The following is a 25,846-nucleotide window of genomic DNA, read 5'->3' on the forward strand; positions in this document are numbered from 1 at the left end:
CGCCCTTCCAGGAATGGAGTGAAGTTGTAGTGGCGCAGAGAGTCAGTGTGGTGTGGTCCAGCCCTGTGGACTCCAGTGTAGCTTACCACCAGTCGGCTCTGTAGACTGCCCTGAGGGAGGTGAGCCCTTGCTGGCCCCTTGCCTGTGGACCTTAGTAGCCCTCCTCAATGGCTGATGCTTGTCACTGAAGGAAACTCCTTAAGACTAGAGAAAGAGCTATCCATGACCCCTTTAGACCACATTTTTGGCTATCAGACGATGTTCAGAGGTCTGAACAATAACGAACATTATAGCAAGCATCATTTTCTCCAACAACAATATAAATAACTCCAAGACTCACAGGGATATTTGAGATTAAAAGTCAAAATAAATTTATAAAAAAGATTTGTTTTGCTGATCGCCTTTTGAAATCCATTAGAAAGTCTGTCCTTTATTCAAAAAGTACAGACTTGGAATGAGAGAAACAAATCCCAAAAGTCAAGTGAATGAGTTCAATTGAATGTCTGAATCTGGTCTTTCATTTTCTTCTCCTGGCAGACACCTAAGTCTCTGACCTGTGTGGTAACCGCCACCAGAGGCTCCGGATAAGCAAGCCATGCAGTAATCCAGGGCGGTTTATCTATTAACTATTTCTCCCAGTACGAAAGGACAAGAGAAATGAGGCCTACCCACACAGAATTTTTTCCAATATCGAGAGGATTCTGGGAGAGAGTAGTATCTAATGGAGAAAGCACATTGGAGTAAAGTTTGGGCTTTTTACAATGATATGCTTTCCCCAAAGTTTCATTTGCAAGGGAAACACATCACCATTTTCCCCAAAGGGCATCAAACTTTTCAGAACTAAGAATTTGACTTTTACATACACCTTGGGTAAGCACTCCCAAGAGGACTTACAATAATGAAATTCAATGGGGGGAAAAAGTGTGACTTTATTTTGTGTTTATGATAACTCCAAGTCTCATATATATATATGTGTGTGTGTGTGTGTGTGTGTGTGTGTGTGTGTGTGTGTGTGTGTGTGTATGTATATATATGTATATATATATCCGCCCCCCACACTAACTATACTGAAATCAACACGAGAAATTTTCAGAATAAATGGATTTCTCAAGAATTTCGACCACGACAAATCAAGGACTTGCATTAGCATTTCTTAGCACCGAATCTTATAAGCAATTATGTGTCAGTGTCACTAAGTAGCCTGAATTCCTGTACTAACCCGGTGCATTTATTATCTTGACTTTTATTAATTCTAATTTTTGCAGAACATAATTCCTTTCCCCCTGGAGGCTAAGCTTATTTACAGAAGAAACCATGCATAGCATTAGCCATAACTGTCAGCGTTACCCTAGGATGTCAAAATGGGCACCGCTGATTCCCAGGGTCCCGATTTTAAAACAGCTTTGTTTGGTTGTTGGTTGGTTTCAAACACAGCTCAGGCTGGCGTCAACTAACTGCAGAGCTCAGAATGACCTTGAACTTTTGACCCTCCCGCCTTGTACTTAGGCTTGGTTTTCTGCAATACTAGGGGCTGGAGCACAATAAGGAAGTATTTTACCAATTGAACAACATCCCTAGCCCCTGATTTTAGCTTTTGATTTTAAGTCCACTGCAAAAACTAAAAAAGAAAGAAACCTAACCCATAATACTGTCAAGTATACCAGCAATTGCGACAGGCCTCACAAGAGGTGGACAGTTTGAACTGCTGTGTTCACCGTCAAAGCCATTTGTAAATCCAATGTGCCTTCTGAGTGAAATGAATGGCTTCTGTCAACTTAGCATTTGCAAGAAATTGACTGAATGAAAAGGCTTCCCGAAGAGTTTAGCCTGGGAGAGCAGAGCCCACCCCACCGACCTCCACACTTCCAGAGTGGTGAAACGGGCCAGGGCAAGGTGCTCCAGCCCTAGACAAGAGTTCTCCTGACAGGGGGCGGATCATGTTGGAAGTCAGTGGTGTTCCTCAGCAGACCTGACTGTAAATGACCCTGCCTGGTGGGGCCAGGCAGCGTCATAAATCAAACGACTGCAATTCTCCCACCAGAGAGAGAAAGAATTGTACTGGGTCAGTGTCTCATGCCCAAGTGGCAGATGATAACCCTGGGAAAAGAGGGGAAAGAGTCACCTATCTAAATGCCCCTCTGAGTTGAGAGGCCCAGGCAAAAAGATAACGGGATGAGCTTCTCGATGGGTTCCATGGAGCAAACTCCCCTATGATCTGCTGCCTCCGGTCCACAGCGGGAAAGCACAGGAATACACAAGCAGCATTTGGAAGGAACGACCTGGAAGTATGTTTCTCATACCCGTGAAGCCTGGCGAAGCCTTATGCGCTGTCCACCTGTTTCTTTATTTTGCTTCTCTATTAACTGGCTCTTACTGTATTTTCTGGAGTATTGATCAGCAATGGATTTGCAGGGCTTGGAGCAGGTAGGTGAGAGGCGCCCAGTACACCCAGAATCAAGGTCTGCATGAACAATTTCTACATTATGCTTGCAAAGATACTCATTTGCCTACTGTCGTCTCTTAAATTAGTTGAATATTAAGGTTTCCAGAAGTAGGTAATTTTGCCCATGTGTAATATATTAAGCTCCCTTGATTAACATCTGAATTAATCTAGAAATATTTGAATTGAGGGCCAATGAGATACCAAATAATCAAAACTGTTCTGAGGAACAGAAATATTAATTAACATTTCCTTTGGAAAGGAGGAGCTCTGGGGTCCAGAGTTTGGGATCGTTCACCCCATCCCACACACCGTCCCCCTTCAAGGAGGCAGAGCAGTCAACAGGGATTCTGGAAAGGTCAGTAACATAAAGGTACTTAATCACGCAACTCTCTAGATGGCAAGAAAAAGCAGTCCAGAGTAGAGCTTTGCTAGCTGCCTCCCTTCTTCAATAACAAATGGATCCGACCCCACCCAACCTGCTATAAAGAAAGGCGGGGCCAAATGGAATGAATATGTGAAACCATAGCAGTGAGCTGTCCCAGGGCAGGAAGACGCTCCCCTCATGCAGTAGCATTTTACTTGTATTTTAATAAATAAATGAATAAACTTGCCTGAGGATAGAAAAGTAAAACAGACACCCTGGGTAGCCTTATAGACCAGGCAGCAATAATACACACCTTTAATCCCAATTAAATTGCCACACCAGCATGCCATAGCAACCAGACAGCAATGGTGCAACCCTTTAATCCCAGCCCTAGAGAGGATTATAAAACAGGAGGAGACAGCTCTTGGTCCATCCCATTCTGAGATTCTTGGAGGCGGGATCACCATTTCAGACTGAGGTAGAGGTAAGAGCCAGTGGCTGGCTATTTTGCTTTTCTGACCTTCAGGTTGAACCCCCCAATTTCTCCTTCTAAATATTTATTAATAGTGCTTTACCCTTGCTGTGCCCCCCACACTCTACCCTACCCTCCCACCACCATCTACAACCACTGAGGGTTGTGGACTAGCTTCCGGCCTCAGTTCTCTACTTCCTGGTTAGTCATAAGGTGAACAAGTTAAGCTGCAAGCTCCTACTGCCACAGACCTAACCCCAGAGCCATGCCCTCCCTTTCCCCACAAGCATGAACCCCAAATCCCCTTCCCTCAAGCTGCTCTTCTCCACTCTCTTGCAACAAGTAACTAATATGGGAACATCCCCCCCAGACTCCACACACTCAGGATGGATGATAATTCTTAACAGTCACATGTTTACTAGGCCACCTTCTGGAACACTCTGGTAGGTATAATTCTTCCTTGTCCATGCAGGCTGGACCCAGAACAGAGCCAAGAAGAAACCCTTCACTGGGCAGAAGCTGCAGCAAGGGTTGACTCCTGTCGACTTGGCCTCCACCTCCGCTTAGATATTCTCTAAGAACCACAGTAGTGCAGGACTTTGGTGTTGAGTTCCCATGACGACAGGCAGTTGCCCGCCCCCCACCACCACCACCAAACCACTTGCGGTCTGCTCCCTCGGTACTCCTAAAGTACTCAGGAAGACCCATCGAGCTGGGTCAATATCGCATTGATCTTAGTGGGCGAACAATCTAAACATAAATGGTATATCACAGCCTGAAGAGAGAATGCTCTGGGAAGAAAAATTCATGTCAGGGCTTAACAGTACCTTTCCCCCACCCAGCGGCAAATCCCAGCTCCCATTCAACATCTGGCTCTCCAGCTAAACAATCAATAATAATACACTTTCTCTTCACTGCTAATGTCAGCCTCCCCAGGCTCCTCTGTTTACTTCAGAGGCGGCCTTCAGAAACTCACACCGCTTCTGCAAGGTCGTGTGGCCAGTGAAATGTAGGACAGGGAATCGGCTTCTCTTCCAACCACCAAACCACGAGGTCTTTGTTAAGGTCAAAATTATCATGAAACATTATTTACATAGCACACAAGAAACGCAGCTTGGCAGCTGTTATACACACGAGCTGCTGCGTGCAATAGCACCAAATAAAAAGATAAGGAGTCCTGCAATTTACTTACTGTTCACATAAACGTTAAATGTCACGGAAGCGCTGACATCAGAGTTGGACACCAGGAAGGTATAAGTGCCTCCTTCTGTGCCTTTTAATCTGGTCAGATGAAGTTCGCTGGCGTACCTGCAAAGGAAGGACAATCAATCAGCCCCCTGTGGACAGTCTGTCCTTAAATACAAGTATCTGGTGCTGTTTCTACTTAGAAAGAGATGCCTATTGGGGGAAAAATATCAATGAATCATTGAATTCACATTGACATGCACATCACTGCTTTTAGGACAAAAACCTGTGTGTGTAATAGGCTAGCCAAGCCTTTGCCTACCTGCCCTGGGGTACCCTCCTGACCACTTCCTATTCTGCACACTGTAGAGTACCTTGAACTCTTGTCCTAGCTCAATAGCCTGCACACACCCTCTATCTTCATATCAATTCCTCAGGCCCTTGGGATCCACATAATCACGACCTCCTCCACCCATTCTCACCCTGCCTTGCTTCTGTCAATAACAAACGCTATGTTCCTTTGACTCCCAGGGTTGCCGGCAATATTTGTTATTCAAGTGTCTGCTCTACTCAGGGACCTACAAGATGGCTGTGAAGATGGGACACTGTATAACCCATGAGCTAGTGTGAGCTCTAGATGGACGGATCAGCTGTGCAAGACCATGGCCAGCTACCCTGCTCGGTGCCCTTGCTCTATCTTTCTACCACTCAGTAGACAAACTGCCACTAGATCCAACTTCCTAATCTCAACCTCGTGTGTAGGTGCCCCTCTCTGCCCTGTGCCTCTCTCCGGGCCTATTTCCATGCCCCCTTGGACCACTGTTATGGGATGCAGTTCAGCACACCTCACATCTGTACCCTTCACCCAAGGGTCCCTTTGAACAGCCAGGTACAGCAGCTCAGTGCAGAGTTCCCTAAGGTCCTTCCTCAGCAGCTTTCCTGTTCCCTCAGCTTTCCCTCTGCAGAAATCCCACGCCACTGAACTCCTGTCTCAGGCTCGGCTTCTAGGGAACTGGGCCTGTGGCAATTCCTTTTTAAACAAAGGCATGCAAGGTCCCAACGTAAGTGCCCCTCACCTCAGCCAGGCCTCTCCTACTGGGCAGGCACCAACTGGGCCACTCCTTCCCCAACTCCCCAACTCCACCCTCTTCAGCCCAACCATCAAGAGTCCAGGCTAGCCTACCCATTCTCATTTGTGTTCACCCAACAGGCAGCAGCTCCGGAGTGAAATAACAAACCCCACCCAGTTACCAGCCCCTTCTTAGTCATTTGATCATGGTCACCTCAGTTCACCCTTCTGGGCTTCGGTCTCCTCATGCACAAAAATGGGGGATTAAGAGTGCTCCGGAGCCAGTGAGAAGAGTGGGTGAAGACGCATCCAACAAGAGCACCCGAGTTTGATCCCGGGAACGCATGGAAAAGGCAGAAGGCGAGAACTGACTCCTAAGGGTCTGTGAGCTTCACGCGTGCTGTGGGACGCTCTAGGGATGCATCATGCCACTCGCTGCGTCCTTACACAGCCACACAATAACAAACTCCATTTTAAAAAAAAATTAAGTGTCCTTCTAAGATTTACGCTGAGACAGGTCAGGCAAAAATGACAGAAACAAATGAAAGAAAGCACACAAGGTATCGTTACCGCTACTATTGGAACTATAATGTTTCAAAGATCTAATAAGAGATCTGATAGCAAAGAAAAGCAATTGATCACCTGGCCCAAAGCTTAATAATTCATAGTTATCAATAGTTACCCTCAGAGTTTTAATAAAGTAGTGACTATTCTATCTTCCCTTTCTTCCTAAGGAGAATTCTTGTGTCCTGAAGATGTGACAGTCATTGCTTTGGGTGACCCTTAGAAACTAAGAGAAACGTAACCCCCACTTTCCAAACGAGAAACTGAGTCGGCATGCATACAGCTGTGTGCAGTGAACGTTCTAACCCACGCCAACATGGAATCCTCAGGCTGAGGACACGGGTGGCTCTAATCTGACATCTCTCCACGCGTGGCCGGGTCACCAGGACCTGGGAAGGCAGCCGGGAGAGAAGGGCTCGAGTCCCTTTCTTACCTGATGTTACTTTTATTATCAGACTTGAGATAATCTTCCCACTTGTTAGGGGAGGTCCTGTTCATATATATCCATTGCTGATGTTCAGGTTTGGGGTAGGCCTCATATTCAACCACCAAATCCACATTTTCTCCGTCGTTTACAAATACCGTAGTATTCTTCACGGGGAAGATGTTGATGAATCCTTTATCTGATTGTGACAGTATAAGACAGCCATCAGTATTCACAACTGACAAGGAACACACGCCACCTTAGGATTACAAAAGTGATGACTCCCAGTGTGGATGAGCAGCCAGGGAGAAGATGTGAGCCCGCCTCTGCCCTCCTCCTGCTCTTCACTCCATCCTTGGGTGAGAAGAGGCACACACCCAAGTCCCCGCCTTGTATCACACATCACTAGCAATTCCCTAAAAGGTCCTCTCCAGCCACTGCCTCCACACTTGGGAGGTTCAAGGCCTAGGGTGTTTTACTAAAATAGCCCCCATCTAGACCCAGAACAATTACAAACGTAGCAAGAAAGTACCACCACCGAGTGAAGACTAGTCCAAGCTCTAATGTGTGATGAAAACATCATTGTGTATCTGAAGAGAAGGATCCGGCCACCAGTCAGACAGCGTTTTAACACGAAAACAGGACTCTTGCTTCTTATGGGGGAATAGTGGTGGGTGACTTTGGAAGCAACTAAAGGAGAATATCGTGAAGGGCAAATTTGAATTAAGGAAAGAGGACATTAAACTACAGCTATGGGGGGGAAGAATGTTTAGCTAAACCGGTAATTAAAATATGGAGAGCACTTTCCATTTATTAAAAATAGCAAAACTAATTTAAAATAAACCCAAGAATCTCAAGTGTGTTCAAAGCAGCGCAGAGAACCACACACGACAAACTGGCACGCTTCTTCTCAGAACCCGTGAGCGATCGAGATTTTCTTTTTTTACATTATCTATTTTTAAGTCTAAATCCTATAATTTCCATTTGAGGACTCTTCTTAAAATGGGTTAGAGATGCATGAAGTGCTATTTGTACAGGTTACGATAACTCTTGAAATGACAGAACGTTGGTGAAGTAAATAATGCAGCCTTCGAAATGGCCACATAACAATCCAAGAGCCAGTCTGAAAAGGAGCAATAAACTAATTGCCCAGTTTTATTTTTTATAGCCACCATTTAGGGGATGCTCACTATGTGCCAAGAACTGCCCCAGGCACTTTAGCACACATTTTATTTAATAATTATGACATTATGTCATTCTGGAACATAGAGCTGCAGCCTCTAATTTATAGATGAAAAGCAGGTTATGGGTTTTCTCTGCATGTATGTATGTTGTGTTTGGTGTCTGGGGGTATGGTACATGCACATAAATAGCAGAAATGCCTGTCAGGCTAGAGCAGCACGCCAGGTGCCTGCCTCACCACGGGCCAACCTGATGCCTTCAGACAAGGTCTCCCACTCTGTCAGAGACCCACCATTTCAGCGAGACTGGCTGGCAGGGAAGCTCTCGGGACTTGACCATCTCTGCCCCCCCCCCCCCCGTAGGGGGCTACAGTCATGCAAGCCGAGTTTGGTTGTTTTTATGTAGGTGCTGAGGATTTGAATTCCATTTCCTGAGGTTTGCAGACCAAGTGCTCTTATCCACTAAGTCATCTCCCCAGCTCCAGGTTAGCGATGGAGAGATAACTCTAATTTACAGGTAATGCTTGTTATCTCTAATTTAGAGGTGAAACTGATGACTTAGATTTGGATCCAAAAACATAAAGCAAAGTCTAGCTTCGAACACAGGTCTAAGAGAAGCCAAGAATGGCCTCTTTTTTTAGAGTCTCTATACATGTTAAGTGAGAGAGAATAAGAACATGAATAAAACTGTATGTATAATGAATAATGAAAACCCATATACAAAAATAAGCAAAATACTCAAATCTTTAAAATCAGCTACATCAAGTTAAAGTTTAAATTTTATTCTATTTCATTTTCAAATGCTTAAAATTAATTGTAAACTTTCACTTACTTTGCATTATCTGCATATATACAAGAGACTGTCACTGCAGTTGGGTTTTTCCCCCCCATTTTTGGCTTTTTGAGAGTCATTACAGTTTTTAATGCTCTCTGGTTGCCTATAGGTTCAGAGTCAAAAACTGGTTTGTTCCAGTGTCCTCTGGCTACTGAACCAATTCGAAAAGGATTATTTTCAGGGTGGAATGAAAAAAAAATCTTCCAAAATAAAAAAAACTGGAGCTGGAGCTGGTCCTGTCCTAACATCAGAATCGCGAACAACATAAACCCTGCCACTCTTCAAGACAAAGCAGGGGTTTTTATTGTTTGCTAGATCTTGCTATATTAAAAGAAATGTTGCATCCCAAGGTCATATATCCAAATACCGCACAATGAAAAACATAACATAATTACCATAAAGCAAATATGTAAGCGGTCCTAGGTTTTCTATAGTCTCCTTTGCTCAATATTGGTGTTATGATTAAGGATATTCCTCCCACAGGCCCATAAGTTAAAGGCTTAGTTGCTAGCAAAAAGGCTTGTTAGAAGTGACTGGATCATGAGGGGTCTAAATTCATCAATGGATATCCATTGGTAACTCTACTGCTGAAGGGAACAGGAAGGGGTCTGTTTGAAGCAAACGGGGTCATTATTGGTATGTCTCTGAAGAGTCTGTCTTGTGCCTGGTCCTTTGTGAGCATCTCTCTGCCTCTCTTCCGCCTCCTGCTCCCACCACGATGCTCCAGACTTGCCTCAAGTCTCCAGAAGGAATCATGAGCAATAGAATCTTCCCTCCTTTGAACTGCTTGTGTTGGGTGTTTTGCTATACTAACAAAGGCTGACTTAACACAGTAGGATTATGTTCTGTGGCGGAATGAAGCTTTACATTTCTATAACGTAAGAATTATTAAGACTCTACCTTAGGTACTATAACATAAACAGAGACTAAACACACTGCTACATCCAGTCGTTTTTCAAGTACCCCTTTATTAAGAAATTGGTGACACATTAACTTCCAATCAGGCTCAAACGCTATGTCTGACACTCCCTCTCCTCATCTCCAATGCTGTGGGAGCTGGAGATTGCAGAGAAAAACTGGGGGGCATTAGACAGCCAGTGGCAGAGCCCCTAACCCAAACCCAGGCCCGATTCCATCCGCTCTTGCCACAAAAAAAAACGACCAAAGGGTACTGTGGGAGATGGTGGATGTACTCATTTGCTTTGCGATCATAAACTTTTTATGATCTAGATGCAGCCCTGCAACATGAGTCGTGGGCCTTCACTGTACACAATTCTAAATATTAAAGAATAAAAATAAAAGTCAGCAGGATCCCACAGTCTTACTCTAACACCCATCCCAGGTTGGATCCGAACCCCCTCACTGTCCTTTCCTGTTCCTGTCCCACCACGACCGGCTCCTAACCCACGGTAAAACCAGATTCGGATTTCACAGCCACGGGGCTGGCTTTCCAGTCACACACTTCTAATTCTTGGAAACTGATGAATGGATTTTTAAAATCCGATTACATACTACAATATGCTCAAAACATCCTTCCTAATTGCTTTCTGGAGCTGAAGAGGATATATCAACATGCTCCCTAATCAACTTAGCAAATTAGTGCTTATGGAGTTTAATATTTTAAAAGCATAGCCCTCTATTCAAATTAATAAATGGCTCACGATCACATTTGGGGACCGAGGAGCACATTTTCTGTGTGATGACTCTATAATTACAAGCAGAGAATCTTCTCTGTGTTTGTCTGTTGAGAGACTTCCCATTAGAAATTTGGGCAGAAACACCAAATTTTTATGACATAACTAAAGGGGATTAAAAAAAAAACCACACAGAGCTCTGTTCCATAAACTGCTGAAATCTGGGGTGGGGAAAGAAGAGAGACGAAAACAAACAGTGCTTTGCTTTATCACTGCTTACGAAGATGGGTTTCACCGTGCTGCATGTGGGCTATCAAAAGGCAAGTAGCGAGAAAATGGTTGCATTAAAAAGGTATATATATATATATATATATATATATATATATAATTTTGCAATTCAATTACATTAAAGATGGACAATTAAAAAAACACAAAGAATGAATGAATGAAAAAAAAGAAAGAAGAAACCTATGAATAAAATAATGTTGAGACAATTATTACTGGTCTGGGTAAAACAAAAAATAACAAGGAACCCACTATGTGCTGCCTCTCTTTAAGAGCAGCTGTCTGGGGAGTAAACACTTGTGGAATGTCTAGCCTTGGGAAGACCAAAGCTAACCCTACTCTACAGAGCAGATGTGGAGACTCTGGGGCAGAGAGAGGACCTGCCCTAAGCAATGCTTGCCAGGACCAATCCCACCTTCCTGAAGGCCTCAGCGATGAAATTTCAAGCTACAGTGAGCAGAGAGGGAGAAGAGTAAAAAAGGCTGGAGAAGCCCAATTCAGCACAGACCACAGCGGGACTAAAGCCGACAACCGGCAAAAGCAAAGTATGGAAGACAGAACTCCTCCAGGCTCTACGCATCTTTGATGCCTGACAAAGAACATCTATGGTCATTTCCAGGCTCATATCCCCCAGCAAAGGCTACAGTGTGGGGGCAAAGTCAGGGTGTGCTCTGCTTGCTGGGGGAGAGGAAGGTGGGAGCACAGAATGAACTTCAGGGGCTGTTCTCCATTGTCTTTTGGGACCAACTGGTAGGATTTGGTTTGGTGTTCTTCTGGCAAGAGGCTCCAGGGATAACATTCACTCATTCATTCATTCGGCGATAATACATTCTACGAATCGGTTCTTAGAATCCCATTTGCATAAAAAGGAAACTATCTAGCAGTTTCTCCTCTCACTATTGCCGGTAATTTATACATTCCCATAGAGATATTTACCTACTACTTTCAAGGTTGTTGTGACATTTGCAGATCCAAAAGTATTATTGGCATAACACATGAAGACTCCAGAATCGTTAACTCTTGCCGAGCTGATAGTCAGTGTCTCCTGGCGTTCATAATCGAAGTCACCCCGATGCCAGCTACTCTGTTTCACCTGCGCTTTAGCCTGCGGTTTTCAGAAAGGGAGGGGGAAAAAATCAAAGATTACCATATAATTTATATTCAAGATCTTTCCTAAATTAAAAATAGCAGCAATTAACTTCTCCATATTAGCATTCATTATACACTACCGAGGAGGAATAATAAGGCGTCGTGACAAGCCCGTCACTAGAACCCTTCATATCACAGGATTATATTGAAAGATAGTCATTATGAATGATTGGGGGAAAATGAGAAAAATTCATTCCAAGTTCTCCGCCGTATTAGATTTTTAGTCGTCCCCACGGAAGAACTATCACAGAATACTGATGTTTCATAATGAGTCAGCACACTTACATCATAGGAACATTTCCGACCCTACCCCCTTGAAGGCAGGATCTCAATGTAGCAGCCCAAGATAGCCCAGGGTAGCTTCTAACTCCCTATGTAGCCAAGAATGACCTAGAACCTCTGCTTGAGTGCTGGCATCACTGGCCTACTCCGCGTGAGTGCTGAGGTCACTGGTCTATGCCACAGTTTCTGCTGTGCTATGCACTAAGCCCAGGGCTTCACACGCATGCGTGCTAGGCAAGCAGGCTTCCACTGAGCTCCATCTCGAGTCCCTCCTGTTACCTTTTCATGTGTGCATCTAGGGACCAAAAGGAAACATATAATCTCTGTATTAACATTTAGTCTCTTCCAAACTAAAATGGGAGTCACAATACGTACAGCTGACTTGGAGGTTCACCACAGTTAATCAACCCTGTCACATTTTCTGAACTACGGAAGGGACGGGGCACATGACACATACAAGACCACATCACAAAGCATTTGAGCAGGCTGACCAGAAAGGACCACGGCTCTGCCCTTGTGACACGGCTCTTGTGATCTGGCTGCAGACCACACATGGAGAGACGCTTGCATGGGAAGAACCACAGGCAGCCAGCGCTAGGCTGCATTTGCTGCCATGCGCACAATGTGTGTTGCTGTTACAATAGGGAAAGAGCCACTAAAGAACACAAGCAAGCAGGAGCTGATACAGGCAACAAGGGCAAGAGCAATGGCCAGCTACACTGCCCCAGCAGCTCACCCACGGCCGGTGCTCGTAATGGGAACCATGCTGGAAAGGACCCACAGGTCCTCAGATCATCTGTGTCTAAGGGACAAGACAAAAGTTCCAGGATGTGACTGCCATTACACTTGAAACAACATGAATTTCCATCAGGTGGATGTCACAGTGAAGACTATGACTGTTTAGGAAATGAGAGAAATATTTTTTATTACTTAGCACAGGAGAGGGCAGGGTAGCTCACCTCTGTAGAGCCAACATTTAGCAGCTGAGAAAGGCCAACGGCCACAGGTTCAAGGCCAGCTTGGGCTACAGTAGTGAGAAGCTATCACAAACAAGCATCAGTCTTACAACTGCAACCAAATGAAAAGGCACGCACAATGGGGAAAAGACAAGAGAAACAAACATGGCAAACACACAGGCTACTTGGCCACTTGTGACCATGGAACACGCACTCCAAATGTGGTGGCTGTGAGTCCACATACAAGATATGCCAGATTCTGGCTACTTAGAATTAGCTAAGATGCAGAATACATTAATAACCTTTATGGTAATTTTAGTAAGAAATGATGGTATTTCTTATTTCTGAGTCAAATATGACATTAAAACCACTTACTTTTGGAATGTGTCTACTGGAAATTTTTAAATAGGCTGTGAAGGTCACATTAGATTTCCATTATATATACAGCATTGCTAGCGACAAACACAGACAATGCCTTTCTTTTTCCTCGTATAATTATAGTTTAAGAACTGTTATTCAGGAATGGAGACCGAAGGCCTTACACAGGCAAGGCAAGCACTCTGGTACAGAACTGACACCCAGCCCACGAGGTTTGGAATCCCATGACATTAAAATAAGCATACATAAAAGTTGATGGCCCGAGGATTAATAAAAGAGAATCTATGTGGCCATTAATTGGCTGTGAGCTCTTGATCAAGTCAAAGACACAGCTGGCTTCGGCCTCTGTTTCTAAAAGGTGTGAGCTAACAATAGTGCTTCAAACGCTGTTCCCATACAGACAGCTGCAGGTTCCAGGCCACCACTTCTAGGTGTTTATAAGTGGTAGGAAGCTGCCATTCTCCCACATAGGATCACTATCGAAACAAAATGAACCACCCTCATGATGGCCTTCAGGCCACTCTTTCTGAATTCTCTCCAAAGCCACAGTGACACCGGAGCAGATGGGACACCACTCCCTTCTAGGGTCAGAGAGTCCCCCAAAAGGGCGCTCAGCACAAACTCTGAGATGGTCAGAGCAGAACAAAACAGCTTGGTCAAAAATGGCATCCTAGCAACACCTCAAGTCAAATACCACAACTTAGCAACCACCAAGCTCAGAAGTAAAAGCGAATAGAAACGTTAGCGTTTGGAAAGCACTAGGAAAGCCAGCCGAGATCAACAGCCACCACAGAAACCCCGAGACGTACGCTTGAGCAAATAATCACAGCCAATCTTAGGATCGCATTGTGGCTTCCATTTCTCATGAGTGAAACTTCCTCTAAATGGTCAGGAGCAAATATTATGGATTTTTTAAATAATCTGATAGTGCTAACAGCATTCCAAATTATGCCAAAGGATCAATAAAAGATTCCTGGTGAACCCTGGCTGAGAGCCAAGAGCCCCATCTGCAAGTCACACATTGCATGCTGTCTGCGCATGATTTGCTTTGCTTTAACCCTTGGAGGCACACACTGGGAGCTCCCCAAAGAGTTCCGAACACTAAAGAATTAGCTAGCATCGCCAGAGGGTTAATTGGGAATGGCATGAGGGCTCCTGGGAAACGTGGTTCAGAGCAAAACCACCTGGGGCAATTGAATTTCTCATCTTAACAGGGCTAATTTCCAAATAGACACACACACACAGCCTAAATTGTTCTCTCATCTGAAATCAAGAATTTATAGAAAGCCAATTAATATGGGATTGCGCTCTGTAAGGTTAGCCCAAAATCCATACAGAAGCTATGCTTTTTATTACATTAAATGGTCTAAAAACTAAGCCTTGCTTCTCTGAGTCATTGGTTTAAAAGAATGAGTCTCCAGTACAAGCCATTCTCCAGGCCAGGAGCAGGCTTCATAGACGGAGCAAGATATCATCCATCAAGGTCTGGACAAATACCATCATTGTGAGGATCACCATGGTTATGCGTTTAGCACAAAACTCTTTATGCAGGCATGAAATTGTCAACGTTGAACATTGGCCAAGAGGAGGAGGAAGAGGAGGAATGAAATGTATTTTTTTTCATTTCACATTCCCATATGTGAATGGGCTAGGGAATCATCTACTAAAATTATTTAAAAATAGAAGGAAACTCAGTCAATGGGAATTTTAATGCAAAATGTTAGGAAAATTAAGCGCTTCAAAAGCCTTGTTGTTGAGTTATTTCAGAAAAAAAAAGAAATCTCCGAATAAAACTGTCTAAAATTGTAATGACAATGCCCTTGCCTACCTAGCAGGCATAATGCCTCTGGGTTCAAGTCTCTGCACTGAAAGAAAGAGAGATGGGGGAGTGGAGTATCTGGCTAGAATTTATTTAAGATAGACAGATTTGCCCAACACAGCGAATCTGACATGCAGTAGGCATTCAATATGAATTTGTCAACTGAATGAGAACATAAGCACGTCCAAACGTTTCACATTCACGACAACAGTTTTATTAATAGCAACTAAAACAAACAGAAAACCATTAGCAACTTAATCTCAGGTAACCAGGCTCAAAGGGGGAGTTCAAGCTGCGTGAAGGGAGAACCCCATCCCTGGCCACTCTTCAGGGCTCAGAAGAGCTTTGTGGGCCCCACATCACACCATTTATCCTCCAAAAGGACAGAGGGTTGCTGGCAACGCTTGCTATCATCTGGCCTAAGCAGGTTATACAGTGATTCATTTGCTTTGTTTCTGAATTTCCTTACTAAAGTTTAAAAAAGGAAAGAAAGAATAGGAAAGTATTAAGCAATAACCTGAGGCTAGTGTCCACTCTTTTCTCAAAATATAGTGAGAATATGGCAGATAGTTCCCACTAATAATAAAAATGCATATGTTGTAATATATACAGGCAAACAGCAAGCGAACACACTCTCGGCGAGTTGCTAACAGCCATGTGGTGTCCGCCAGTAGAGTCATCTGCAAGCAGGTTTGTAGAGAACACAATCTCCCACACAGGGACAGCCACAAACCACTAGGAATAAGCAAAGCTCCTTACCTGCGTGTTCCCCTTTATCCACATGGAGCCCACGGAACTAGACACATCCTTTATGGTGCATGTCACCGTAAATTTGTCCCCTTCCCTAAGGAGATGGCTTGTTTCGGGCACAGATACAACTGGGATGGCTTTGATGGCTAGAATCAGAAAAAAATATCCGCCTGAAGTCAGTGGTTCCAACACAGCACGAATTTTAACCTCTCTTAGTTCAATGGTCATTTTCTTAAAAAGTATTTTAGTTGTGTGTGTGTGTGTGTGTGTGTGTCTAAGTGTATGCCATTTGTGGGTGTCTGGGAAAGCCAAAAGGAGGGTGTAGGCACCCTGGAGCTGGAGATACAGACAGGTGTAAGCCACTCAAGATCAGTGTTGGGATCTGAATTGATCTTTTGGAGAAGTAGCAGACACTTTTAATTCCTGAGCCACCTCTCTAGGCCCAAACTTGCTTTTCCTTAACTGTGGATAGCTTGCATTATATCATTAAATAAAATACAAAACACAATACATGCTAATCTATGGGTATTGCTTGCACATCTAAATACACTACCAGTTATGCCATTTATCCCAGACGTATAGCCATTCATGCTGAGTGAAATACACAGGAGTGTCCACTAGATCATAGATACCGCTGGCTTTTCCAGCCAGGTGGAAGATGCTAGCATAGTGAAGCAGGGTTAATCTCTACCTGGGACACACTGGGTGATTTCTTGAGGACCTCGCCTACAGCTAAGAATAGGCTCTTAGCCAGTGGGTACCTTTCCTATGTATTATACAATCACATCTTGCTTATTTCTAAAAACTTCAGGTTTTAAATAATTAAAATTTCCTTCATTTTAATGAATACAGCTTTTCAAAAGTGGACTAAAAGTTCTCCTCATCAGTTGAATCCCAAAGTGATGCTGATTTAAATAACCTCAAATATAAAGCCTTGCTCATCTTTCGGCTACTGAGAGGCTCGATGTGACCCCACAGTAGTTAAGGTCCACAGGCCGTGGGCACTTTCTTTCTCAGAGCTTGAATGGCTTGGGAATGCATTAGAACCAATCAGCTAAAGAAATAATAACCAAGTCACTTGTCCACAGCAAATTAAAGAATAAACCCCTTGTTGACTAATCTTCTCAAATCAAATCTTCCCATTGAGCAGGAACACTGGTGGCAAGGATGCTGTCACTTTGGGATGCCCTAAACCAGCAAGTTTAGTGTCCATCTCAGCCAGCAGCTGCCATGGGCCTGTCGCCCTACAGGAATTCACAAATGGCATTACTTTGGAAGCTGGTAATCTTACTATCGCAGCTTGTGTCCTGATGACCTAGGCTAAGAGGGCAGAGAGAAGCCGGCGCCGGGAACAGGGTCTCCATCTCCCACGAGCCGTAAGACACAAGCATACCTGCTCTCACTTTCAGGATGAACTTGTCCGACAACACCCATTTGCCTCCCCGCTGGGCAGCACAGCGGAGACACAGCCGGTGGTAGGCGCGCTTCACGTTTTTGATGGTGATGCCAGCCTTGGGGTTTGGGACGAATGTCAGGTCCTTGGGGAGAGTTTTCCCATCACACTCCCTGAGGGAGTAACTGGACACCTGCGGGTCTGTCAGAGGGCAGCGGACCAGCGTGTCATTGTCTTCTTTCCCATACAAGGGAGGGTCAACCAGGAAAAGTATGGCGGGATCTGTGAAGCAGAACAAAAAGTCAGCATGCTGCGTGGCTGGACGTGGACACTGTTTCTGTTTGTTTCGACAGGGTCTTACTATACTGTCCTGAAACTCGAATGTAGACCAGGATGGCTTTGAACTCAAACGAGATCCACCTGCCTCAGCTAGGATTAAAGGGGTACACTACCACATGAAAACATTTTTAAGACTTAAAGCATTACAAGCTTGCATAACACAATGGCTTTCCATTTTTCTAAACTTGAATTTACAAGTACGTGCATGCAGACTGAAGGCTCGAAGCGGGTGTCAGATCTCCTAGAGCTGGAGTTATACGTGGTTGTGAGCTGCCCTGTGTGGGTGCTGGGAACCAAACTGGGTCCCCAGTAAAAGCAGCGTGTGCCCCTCAAGGAGGTGCTTCCTCTCCAGCGTCCAACACACTGGCCTTTTGTGTGAGCACCAGGGATCTAACGCAGGCCCTCAAGCTTGTGTGGAGAGCACTCATTGCACTAAGCAAGCATCCCAGCCCCCTGAAGCTGTCTTAAAATTATCCTCTCCACCTGGAAATCAAATGCTACAAACACACAAACGGAATCTGTTGCCACTGAAATACACGTGTTTATCGTTTAATTAAGGAAAAGGAAAAAAAAAAATCAAACCTTCATGACCAGACTATGATCAGAAGCCACAGCTGGCTTTCTACCTAGACTTTCTCTGTCACCAGGGTGTAGTCTCCAACAGGTGCCATTCTCTTTCCTCACAATGCCACAGGCTGGTTAAGGGTCTGAGCGTGAAGAAACGGTGTGAGCTTTGCTCCAGCTAACTCGGCCGCTTCCTCAGACAGGCACTTGTCTATGCAGCTCATCGTCAGGCCTAATGGTCCCTTCACTACCGCCTGGAAATTACAGAACACCTTCTTCTCCATCCAATGTCACCAGCAGCTGGGGGTGGGCTTAACGATTCGGAGCCGAACCCTGAAGCTAAACCGTGGCTTATCAGGCGAGCAGGTCTCCTCAGCTGCCCACTTAAGGAAGGACAACCGATAAAGCAGGCAGAGGCGCAGTCAATTTCGTGGCAATCTTCCGAGGCAGCTTTATTAACCCCTGTTTGAGCATGCGAAGATTTTTATAATTGTGTCTCCCTAACAATCCCCTAAGGGAGACTGCTCATCTTATCTAAGGACCACAGTGAGAAATGAAGGTGCCAGGCAAGGCAGCTCACCTCCCAGGCACAAATGACATCTCCTATGTACACTCAGAACCGCAAGCACGTTTTAAACGACAGGCCCGGTACCAATGCCCCCAGTGCCAGGACGGGGCTTTCATTCCCTGCCTCTTAAACTGTCGTTAGCTTTGTTTTTAATGTCACCCAAAGGATGCAGCCCTTTGGGCTCTGACCTCATAGCAAAAGCTCACGTATAGATTGATGGATTTGTCTAGGAAACAAGGTATGGGAATAGAAGCCTCATCCCTTCGTCTTTTGTTTTGAAGGGGTTGTGACTGTTGAAAAGAGCCAACTCCAAAATAACATATGACTGATAAGGGATGCTTAGCTGTCTGAGATGTTTCTCTGGAATTTACTCCCTGAAGAGTGGGCCAAGTCTTTTGAAGTACTAGTCTGTTTAGGACTTTGGAGGCCTTTGGTTTCCCTGAAGTGTTTTTACTAAGTGGGAATATTTAGTATCTCAAGGCATTAAAATGCAGTTTTCCCAAAGGGCTTAATTTTTTTCTGAGGGTTGACTCCAAGAACCAGGACAAATGGGCTAACCAGATTGCAATCCAGTTATGGCCTTGGAGACCCCCAGCTAGGGCTGCACTCAAAGCCACTGCCAATCAAAAGATGAAGGAGGCCAGCAAAGGCAAACATTTATGTTAGGCCTTCTAGGACCAGCCAGGAAAATCCTGTCTGTGGTTTGGTCACCTACCTGTCACCTAAGTAAGAACAGGGTACAAGACACTCTATGCCACGGCAACAGAGAAAGGCCAGCATTTACCTCTAACAAACACGTAAATAGAGCTGCTGAGCCCAGCACTGTTGATGCACGTGTATTTGCCCGTGTGCGTGGCCTCGGCTGGTTCCTGAATCCACTCATTGTGTTTATTCTCACTCATCTGATTGACGGTCTCGAAAGTCCATTTGACGAAGGCGGGATCGACACACATCAGCCTGACTGCGTCACCAGCTTCGACGATTAACTCCGGTTGCGCTGGCTGGATGGATGGCGGAGACAGCTCCCCTGGACTCACAGATGGCTGGGAAGTTCCTGCCAAGAAAAACAAGGACTGTGTTGAGTGTGAGCTGTCTTGGCAAAATAAAGCATTTCTTCTAATATTGAGTTCCATCTTCTGTGTACTCTACAATAAAAATAGCCCTGCTATTTGTGGCTGAAAAGGGAATTCTGTCTAAAGTTTAAATTCATCTATAAAGTTATTTTCTGCAGTCTTCAATTAGTCCTATGGGTCACATTTGGTATGCGAGCTCCTGAGCTGGATGCGCGCCTTTCTTCAGGTCAATCGCGCACAGGGCTTGCACTGATGAAGGTCTGCCCCTCATGGCGCTACAACACTTATGTTCACCCTAAAAACCACAGCAATGGAAACCAGAAACAACGATGATCCACTGTTCACCCTTCTGGGGAAGCACGGACATGACTTATTCCTCAGTGGGGTAGCCCCTGATAAGTTGCCCCAACTTAAAGAGATGACCCATAAACATGGCTCACATTAAAGTCAGTGGGTCACACCAAAGGTAAAACAAGTAAGACTTTCTGTAAGGAGGAGGTGGCTGGGGATGAGGAGGTTGAGAGGAGAGGGAGGAGACAGGACAGCTGTAGGCAGTTATGATAAATATTATGTATAGCAGCAGGTATGATGAATACACATATGCATATATACACATATATAATGTGTGTATATAACCGTGAAAAATTCAAAAATAAGAGTGTACACGACAGGAAGACATCCTTCTGTTTTTCTTCAAACTTCGGAATTCACCTATTTTCACACAATACTCCTTACATGACAATGCTCACAGAAATAAATATCTACCTAGCTCCAAATGTCAAGGTAAAAATGATGACCGCACCTTCCAGATTAGACCCTGAGACAGCTGACCACATTTGTTGGCTTCCAATCTGATCAACCGAATGCCCAGAAAGTCCACATCGGCATGGCGTAGGGTTTTGACACACATTTCAGAGTTGAGGAAAAAACTCTCTCCTCCAGAAGCCAGGGTGGAAAGCGTTGTCAGGGAAACCCGACCATCAGAACTAAAAGTGGAAGGATAGACCCCGTCCCTAAGAGCTGCCCTCTGACCTTTGAAGGTACATGAGTGTACACACACATGCAGTAATAACAAATAAAGATGTTTTAAAAGGACTCTCTTCAAGTACAAGAGTAAGTGAAATACAGCTGTAAGTTGAGAGTGAAGAAAAAGAGGCGGGCCAGACCTTAGCCCTACCAGATAAAGTGGAAGCCAAGACTTTAGGAGACTAGGCAGCGAGGGAAAAGGGCCTCCAGAAAGCCCATGTATGAGGTGCCCACAGTCCTTGTGGGGCGTGATGGGTAAGGCTGAAGAGCCTGGAAGACCACCTAGAGTCCCCACACCTCGGTGCAAGCCTGGTCCAGCCTGCAGGATGAACACTGGACAGGAATGGCTTCAGGAGGGAACCCATAAAAACAAGGGTCCTACCAGACCAAAGCAGGTGGGAAAGCCGTGCAAAGGCTGGTTTTGTGGTAACTGTTGCTAAATCACCAATGATGGAAGGAGGGGGAAGGGAGGGAAGGGAGGGAAGGGAAGTACAGGAGAGAAGGGAGGCCAAGGCAAGACTGTGCTTTAAAAAGTGCCAGGAAAAAAAAAAAGTGGGTTTGAGGCAGATACCACATGGTAAGAGCTCAGGCAAGAAACAAGTCCTCTAAGTCAGTGACAAAACACACCTGGGAGCTAGCCAGGCACACACCTTTAATCCCAGCACCGGGGAGGCAGGGATAGTCTCATGTCTGTAAATCTGAGGCCTGGTCTACACACTAGGACCCTGTCTCAAAAAACAAAAACAAAACAACAACAAAAATAAAGATACCGTGTGTGTACGCACACACATATACACACACACACACACAACCTAAGAGACTCCTGGAATTCAGGGGCACAATGGAGTGGAATTTCTGCCTGTTCCAGGGCAGGTGGCTTCAAGTATGGAGCTCTCCTTATGGCAAGAGACGGAGAAAAAAAAATAAACGTACAGGCAAAGACGTCTGCGAAGTACGGAACGCAGGGGAGTGCAGACAGAAGGCAGAGAGCCTGGAGAAGGGGACAGAAGGAAGGCGCTGGAGAGGAAGGCTCAAATTGTACTCTCTGGGCTTATGTATGCATATTCAGTTTCAATCCCTGTCTAAATCCAGACCAACGGCTCAACTGTGGTCCCATTGTGCCATGCAAAGGGTCACCCCAGAGCAAAGACTCTGCCCAGGATAACAATGGCAGGGATTTTAGCCATCAGATGCCATTAAGCACCGGAAACCAGCGAGACGTTATAGGGGTGACAGAGCCTACCTGGGCTACCAGGCCTCAGAGCCCAATGGCGCAGCCTGCTTAAGGACATGGAACAGTGGGGACCATTTCCAGAGGCCTAGGGAGCATTCTAGAAGAAAAGTGGAGGTAGCAACAAATGGAGAGGCTACTGTTGCAGTTCCTTATATTCCAATTATGTAGCCTCCTGTGGAAAAGTGGGAGGGAGGGAGGGAGGGAGGGAGGGAGGGAGGGAGGGAGGAACTAGTTCCAGTGAATGGAAAATGCATGCTTCTGACACTGACAGCAAATTTAATCCAAAAATTTAGTTGATGCCTTACATCGCTTCGTGGAATTTAAAAATAACTGCCACTAGGAGTCTTCAGGGTTTTATTTTCAAAAATGACTCGTAAGTTCAGTCTTCATAAACAATATAAAATAAAAATAGTTTTATTATGGATAAAGTGAAGGTGATGTTTATTGCCTTGTTTCCAAACAATCTTCAATGTTGTCATCACGGCCTCTCTAAAAATAACAATAATAAATAACAGTAACAGAGATTCAGGTTCAGAAAACTAGAGATTCACACTGAAGTAGCACCCCTCAGAAAGCTACTCCAGGATTATAGGGATGCTCGGGTAGGAGGGCTTGCCGAACAAGCCCAAGAGTCTGAGTCTGGATCTTCAGCACAACATAAAAAGCCAGGCATGAAAGAGTGTCCCTGTGAGTCCAGCCTGGCAGGCAGAGAGATCCCACAAGCTCACTCTCTGACAGCCCAGCCCAGACAGCAGCTTCAGGTCAGTGAGAGACCCTGTCTCCGGTGTGTGGGTAACAAACAGCAAAGACGGCACCTGAGGTCCTCCTCCGACCTCTGTGCACAGGGGTGTAGGTGCCCGTTATACACAAACACACACATACACACACACTCACACACACACTCACACACACTCACTCACACACACACTCACACTCACACACTCACTCACACACACACACACTCACTCACACACACTCACTCATACACACTCACTCACACACACTCACACACATACTCACACACACTCTCACACACTCACTCACACACACACACTCACTCACACACACACTCACACACACTCACTCACACATACACTCACTCACACACACACACACTCACACACACACACTCACACACACACACTCACACACACTCACTCACACACTCACTCTCACACACACACTCACTCACACACACACTCACACACATACTCACACACACACTCACACACACACACACACACACATACTCACACACACACTCACACACACACACTCATTCACACTCACACACACAATACTTCAGCTGAGCTGTGAAACCACTCTGAGATATACATTCTGAAATGTATACCTGCTGTTCAGCAAGCCTCCAACAATTTAACGATTTGGCCGTCTTTTGTCTACGCCGGGACTTTTGTATCACCAGATGTGATACTTCCTTGATATTAGTGAGAGTTATTTTCTTGTCCCTGAGTGTCTTAATGAGCCAAAAGAAAATGACATATGATGAGCCTCACCACCCTAGGGACCAGCGGGGGTGGGGGGGAGGGGCACATAGACAAACAGCGAAGAGGACACCAGTGCGAAAGAAATGTTGGCGTAGCCTCTGCTCGCAGCCTCTTCACGCACACGCAGGTCTTCCCTGTGAGCTGGGTAAAATCCGTCCAAAGTCAAGGCAGCTAAAGACAGGAGCTCGAGCACACTGGATGGCAACACCCAGAACGCCATTCAGGAGAGCCAAAAGGCAGAAAGAACACAACTGTCTGCCAAAAGACAAAATGAAATGTGGGCTGTTTGTGCAATGAAATATTAGTAAGCTGTAAAAAAGGATAAAGCGTCTGCACAGGCTACAGCATGGGAGGGCACAGACGGATGCAGGGAGGACTTCCTTACACGAAGCACACAGAGCAGGGCCATTCAGAGACAGAAAGTAGCACAGAGGTCGCTAGGGGCTGGAGATGGGGGAGAAAGAAGAGGCCGTTTAACAGATGGCAGCTCTGCCGCCCTGTCTGGGAGGGTGGAGAGGCCTGGAATGAGAAGGAAAAGTGGCTGACCCACACCGCGTACTCGCTCTCCTCAGAGCTGAACTAGATCATTTAAGGTAGCACTCTATGTCACGTATGTCGGACCTGAAATTAAGCCAGGCAGCGGGGGAGCACACCTTTAGTCCCAGCCCTTGGGAAGCAGAGGTGGGCGGATCTCTGAGTTTGAGGGTAGCCTGGTCTACACTCTGTTTCAGGACAGCCAGGGCTACACAGAAAAACCCTGTCTCACAAAACAAGCCAACAAAAACCGCAAAATTAAAATAAAACAAAACAAGCAAAAACTCTCAACAAGGACCATCTTTCCTAAATAACACTCCCAGCCCCGACCAAGCTGCTGAGGCCCCCAGTGTGGCTTGAATCGAACAAAAGCAAAACACATTAAACCCCTCCTTGGCCGCTGTTCCACGCAGGTATGTTCACGCTGTCCCTTCCAAGAAGCAGCCAATGTATATCAGAGGTTTTTTTCACTCGGAGTTGGAGACCCGGGAGCTCATGCTGACCCCATAACAGGCTGGAGCCCAAAACATGTGTGCCCCAGGGTAGCCAACAGCCACTCCCACTTTATCCCCAAGCCTGCTCAGGATGTGCATACTACTACACATGTTTGAAGTACATGTTGTGAAAACACACACACACACAATGTGTGCATGCGTGTAAGGGGGAAACAGCTGAAGGCTTGTGATTAACGGAAACTCTAAGGGGTGCTTCTGTTTGCCATCCACTGTTGGATTTAACGTGGGTGAAACGTTTAGATTAGATTGAGATTAGAGAGGGCCTCCAGCTCGCAGGCCGCATTCAGCATATCTGAGGAGGGCTTGGGAGGAACTAAGCTAGAATCCACAGAGCTTGCATTTGGGGTATGGTGTCTGTACAGCAAGGATGGCTACTCAGAGTGTTCCTGAAAACTCGGCTCAAAAGCATTCGGTCCTCTAACTGGAGATATAGTATGCATGTCATATGCCAACTTTCTTTTTTAAGAAAAAAAATGTCTAAGGCATTTGTTACAATATATCAATGAACAAAACCATCCTCACAGACCTCTGGAGTCTGCTGGTCTCCAGCCCCTGCGGTAGTGCTTGGCTCTTACTAACCTTGACTTCTAGAGCCGTATTTTTGGACAAGGGATCATCTCGGCAACACCTGGATTTCTAGCTGGGGTTAAAAGTGGGGAAGTCATTTCGTAGTCTTTCTGCCTTTGGGGGTGGATATAAGGAACCAGGTAAAACGATGGTTGGGAAGGAAACCCATGCAGAGGGGCCTGGCCTGGTTTTGGGGAAGTAGGCCAGGAGAAGACAGAGCCTCCACCTTGTAGTTCAACTACTCCTCAGTTTCTGTATGGTTTGGTTACAACCCATAATCAAAACAAAAGCTAATGATGCATGTGTCATATTGTTTCTGACATACTTTTGCAGCCCCGTAGGACCAGAGCAGCTAAGAACCGTGATGGAAGGAGCTAGTAATTACCCACAATACCCCGGAGACCTCACAAAGATGATACTGGGAATCGAACACCACTGGGGGCAGTGAGGAAGAGCTCAGTGAATGTCATAGGGGCCCTCGAACCACTCCCAGGGGTAGGGGGACTCCGGGTCACCCACACGCTAGGGGAACACAGGCCATGCAGGGTCTAGAACTATCTGCACGCTGCTAGGCAGAGGCCAACTCCTTTAGCACAAATCCGTTACATAACTAAAACCCATTGCTGGTGGGGACCCCAGAGCCTTGTGCAGGAGACAGATGATATGAAAGGAACAGACAGTGCGAGGTGAGAGAGCTACGGGTTACAGACTGAATGAAGACTGGTACGCTGCCCT

The 25,846-nt window shown here is 45.5% G+C and overlaps 1 protein-coding gene across 2 annotated transcripts in view; it reads right to left on the reverse strand.

Moving 5' to 3' along the window:
• Kit (KIT proto-oncogene, receptor tyrosine kinase) overlaps positions 1–25,846 on the reverse strand; it is a 77,602-nt gene that overhangs the window by 25,151 nt on the left and 26,605 nt on the right. For both annotated transcript variants that reach the window (XM_075942986.1, XM_075942985.1), the window contains exons 2-7: positions 19,439–19,708; positions 17,184–17,465; positions 15,800–15,936; positions 11,393–11,561; positions 6,531–6,720; positions 4,472–4,587 (exon numbers count right to left, since the gene is read on the reverse strand). In XM_075942986.1, coding sequence (XP_075799101.1) covers positions 4,472–4,587; positions 6,531–6,720; positions 11,393–11,561; positions 15,800–15,936; positions 17,184–17,465; positions 19,439–19,708 — 1,164 coding nt within the window. The remainder of the gene's footprint in view (positions 1–4,471; positions 4,588–6,530; positions 6,721–11,392; positions 11,562–15,799; positions 15,937–17,183; positions 17,466–19,438; positions 19,709–25,846) is intronic.

Source organism: Microtus pennsylvanicus, chromosome 12 (genome assembly GCF_037038515.1).
Source record: "Microtus pennsylvanicus isolate mMicPen1 chromosome 12, mMicPen1.hap1, whole genome shotgun sequence".
NCBI lineage: Eukaryota > Metazoa > Chordata > Mammalia > Rodentia > Cricetidae > Microtus > Microtus pennsylvanicus.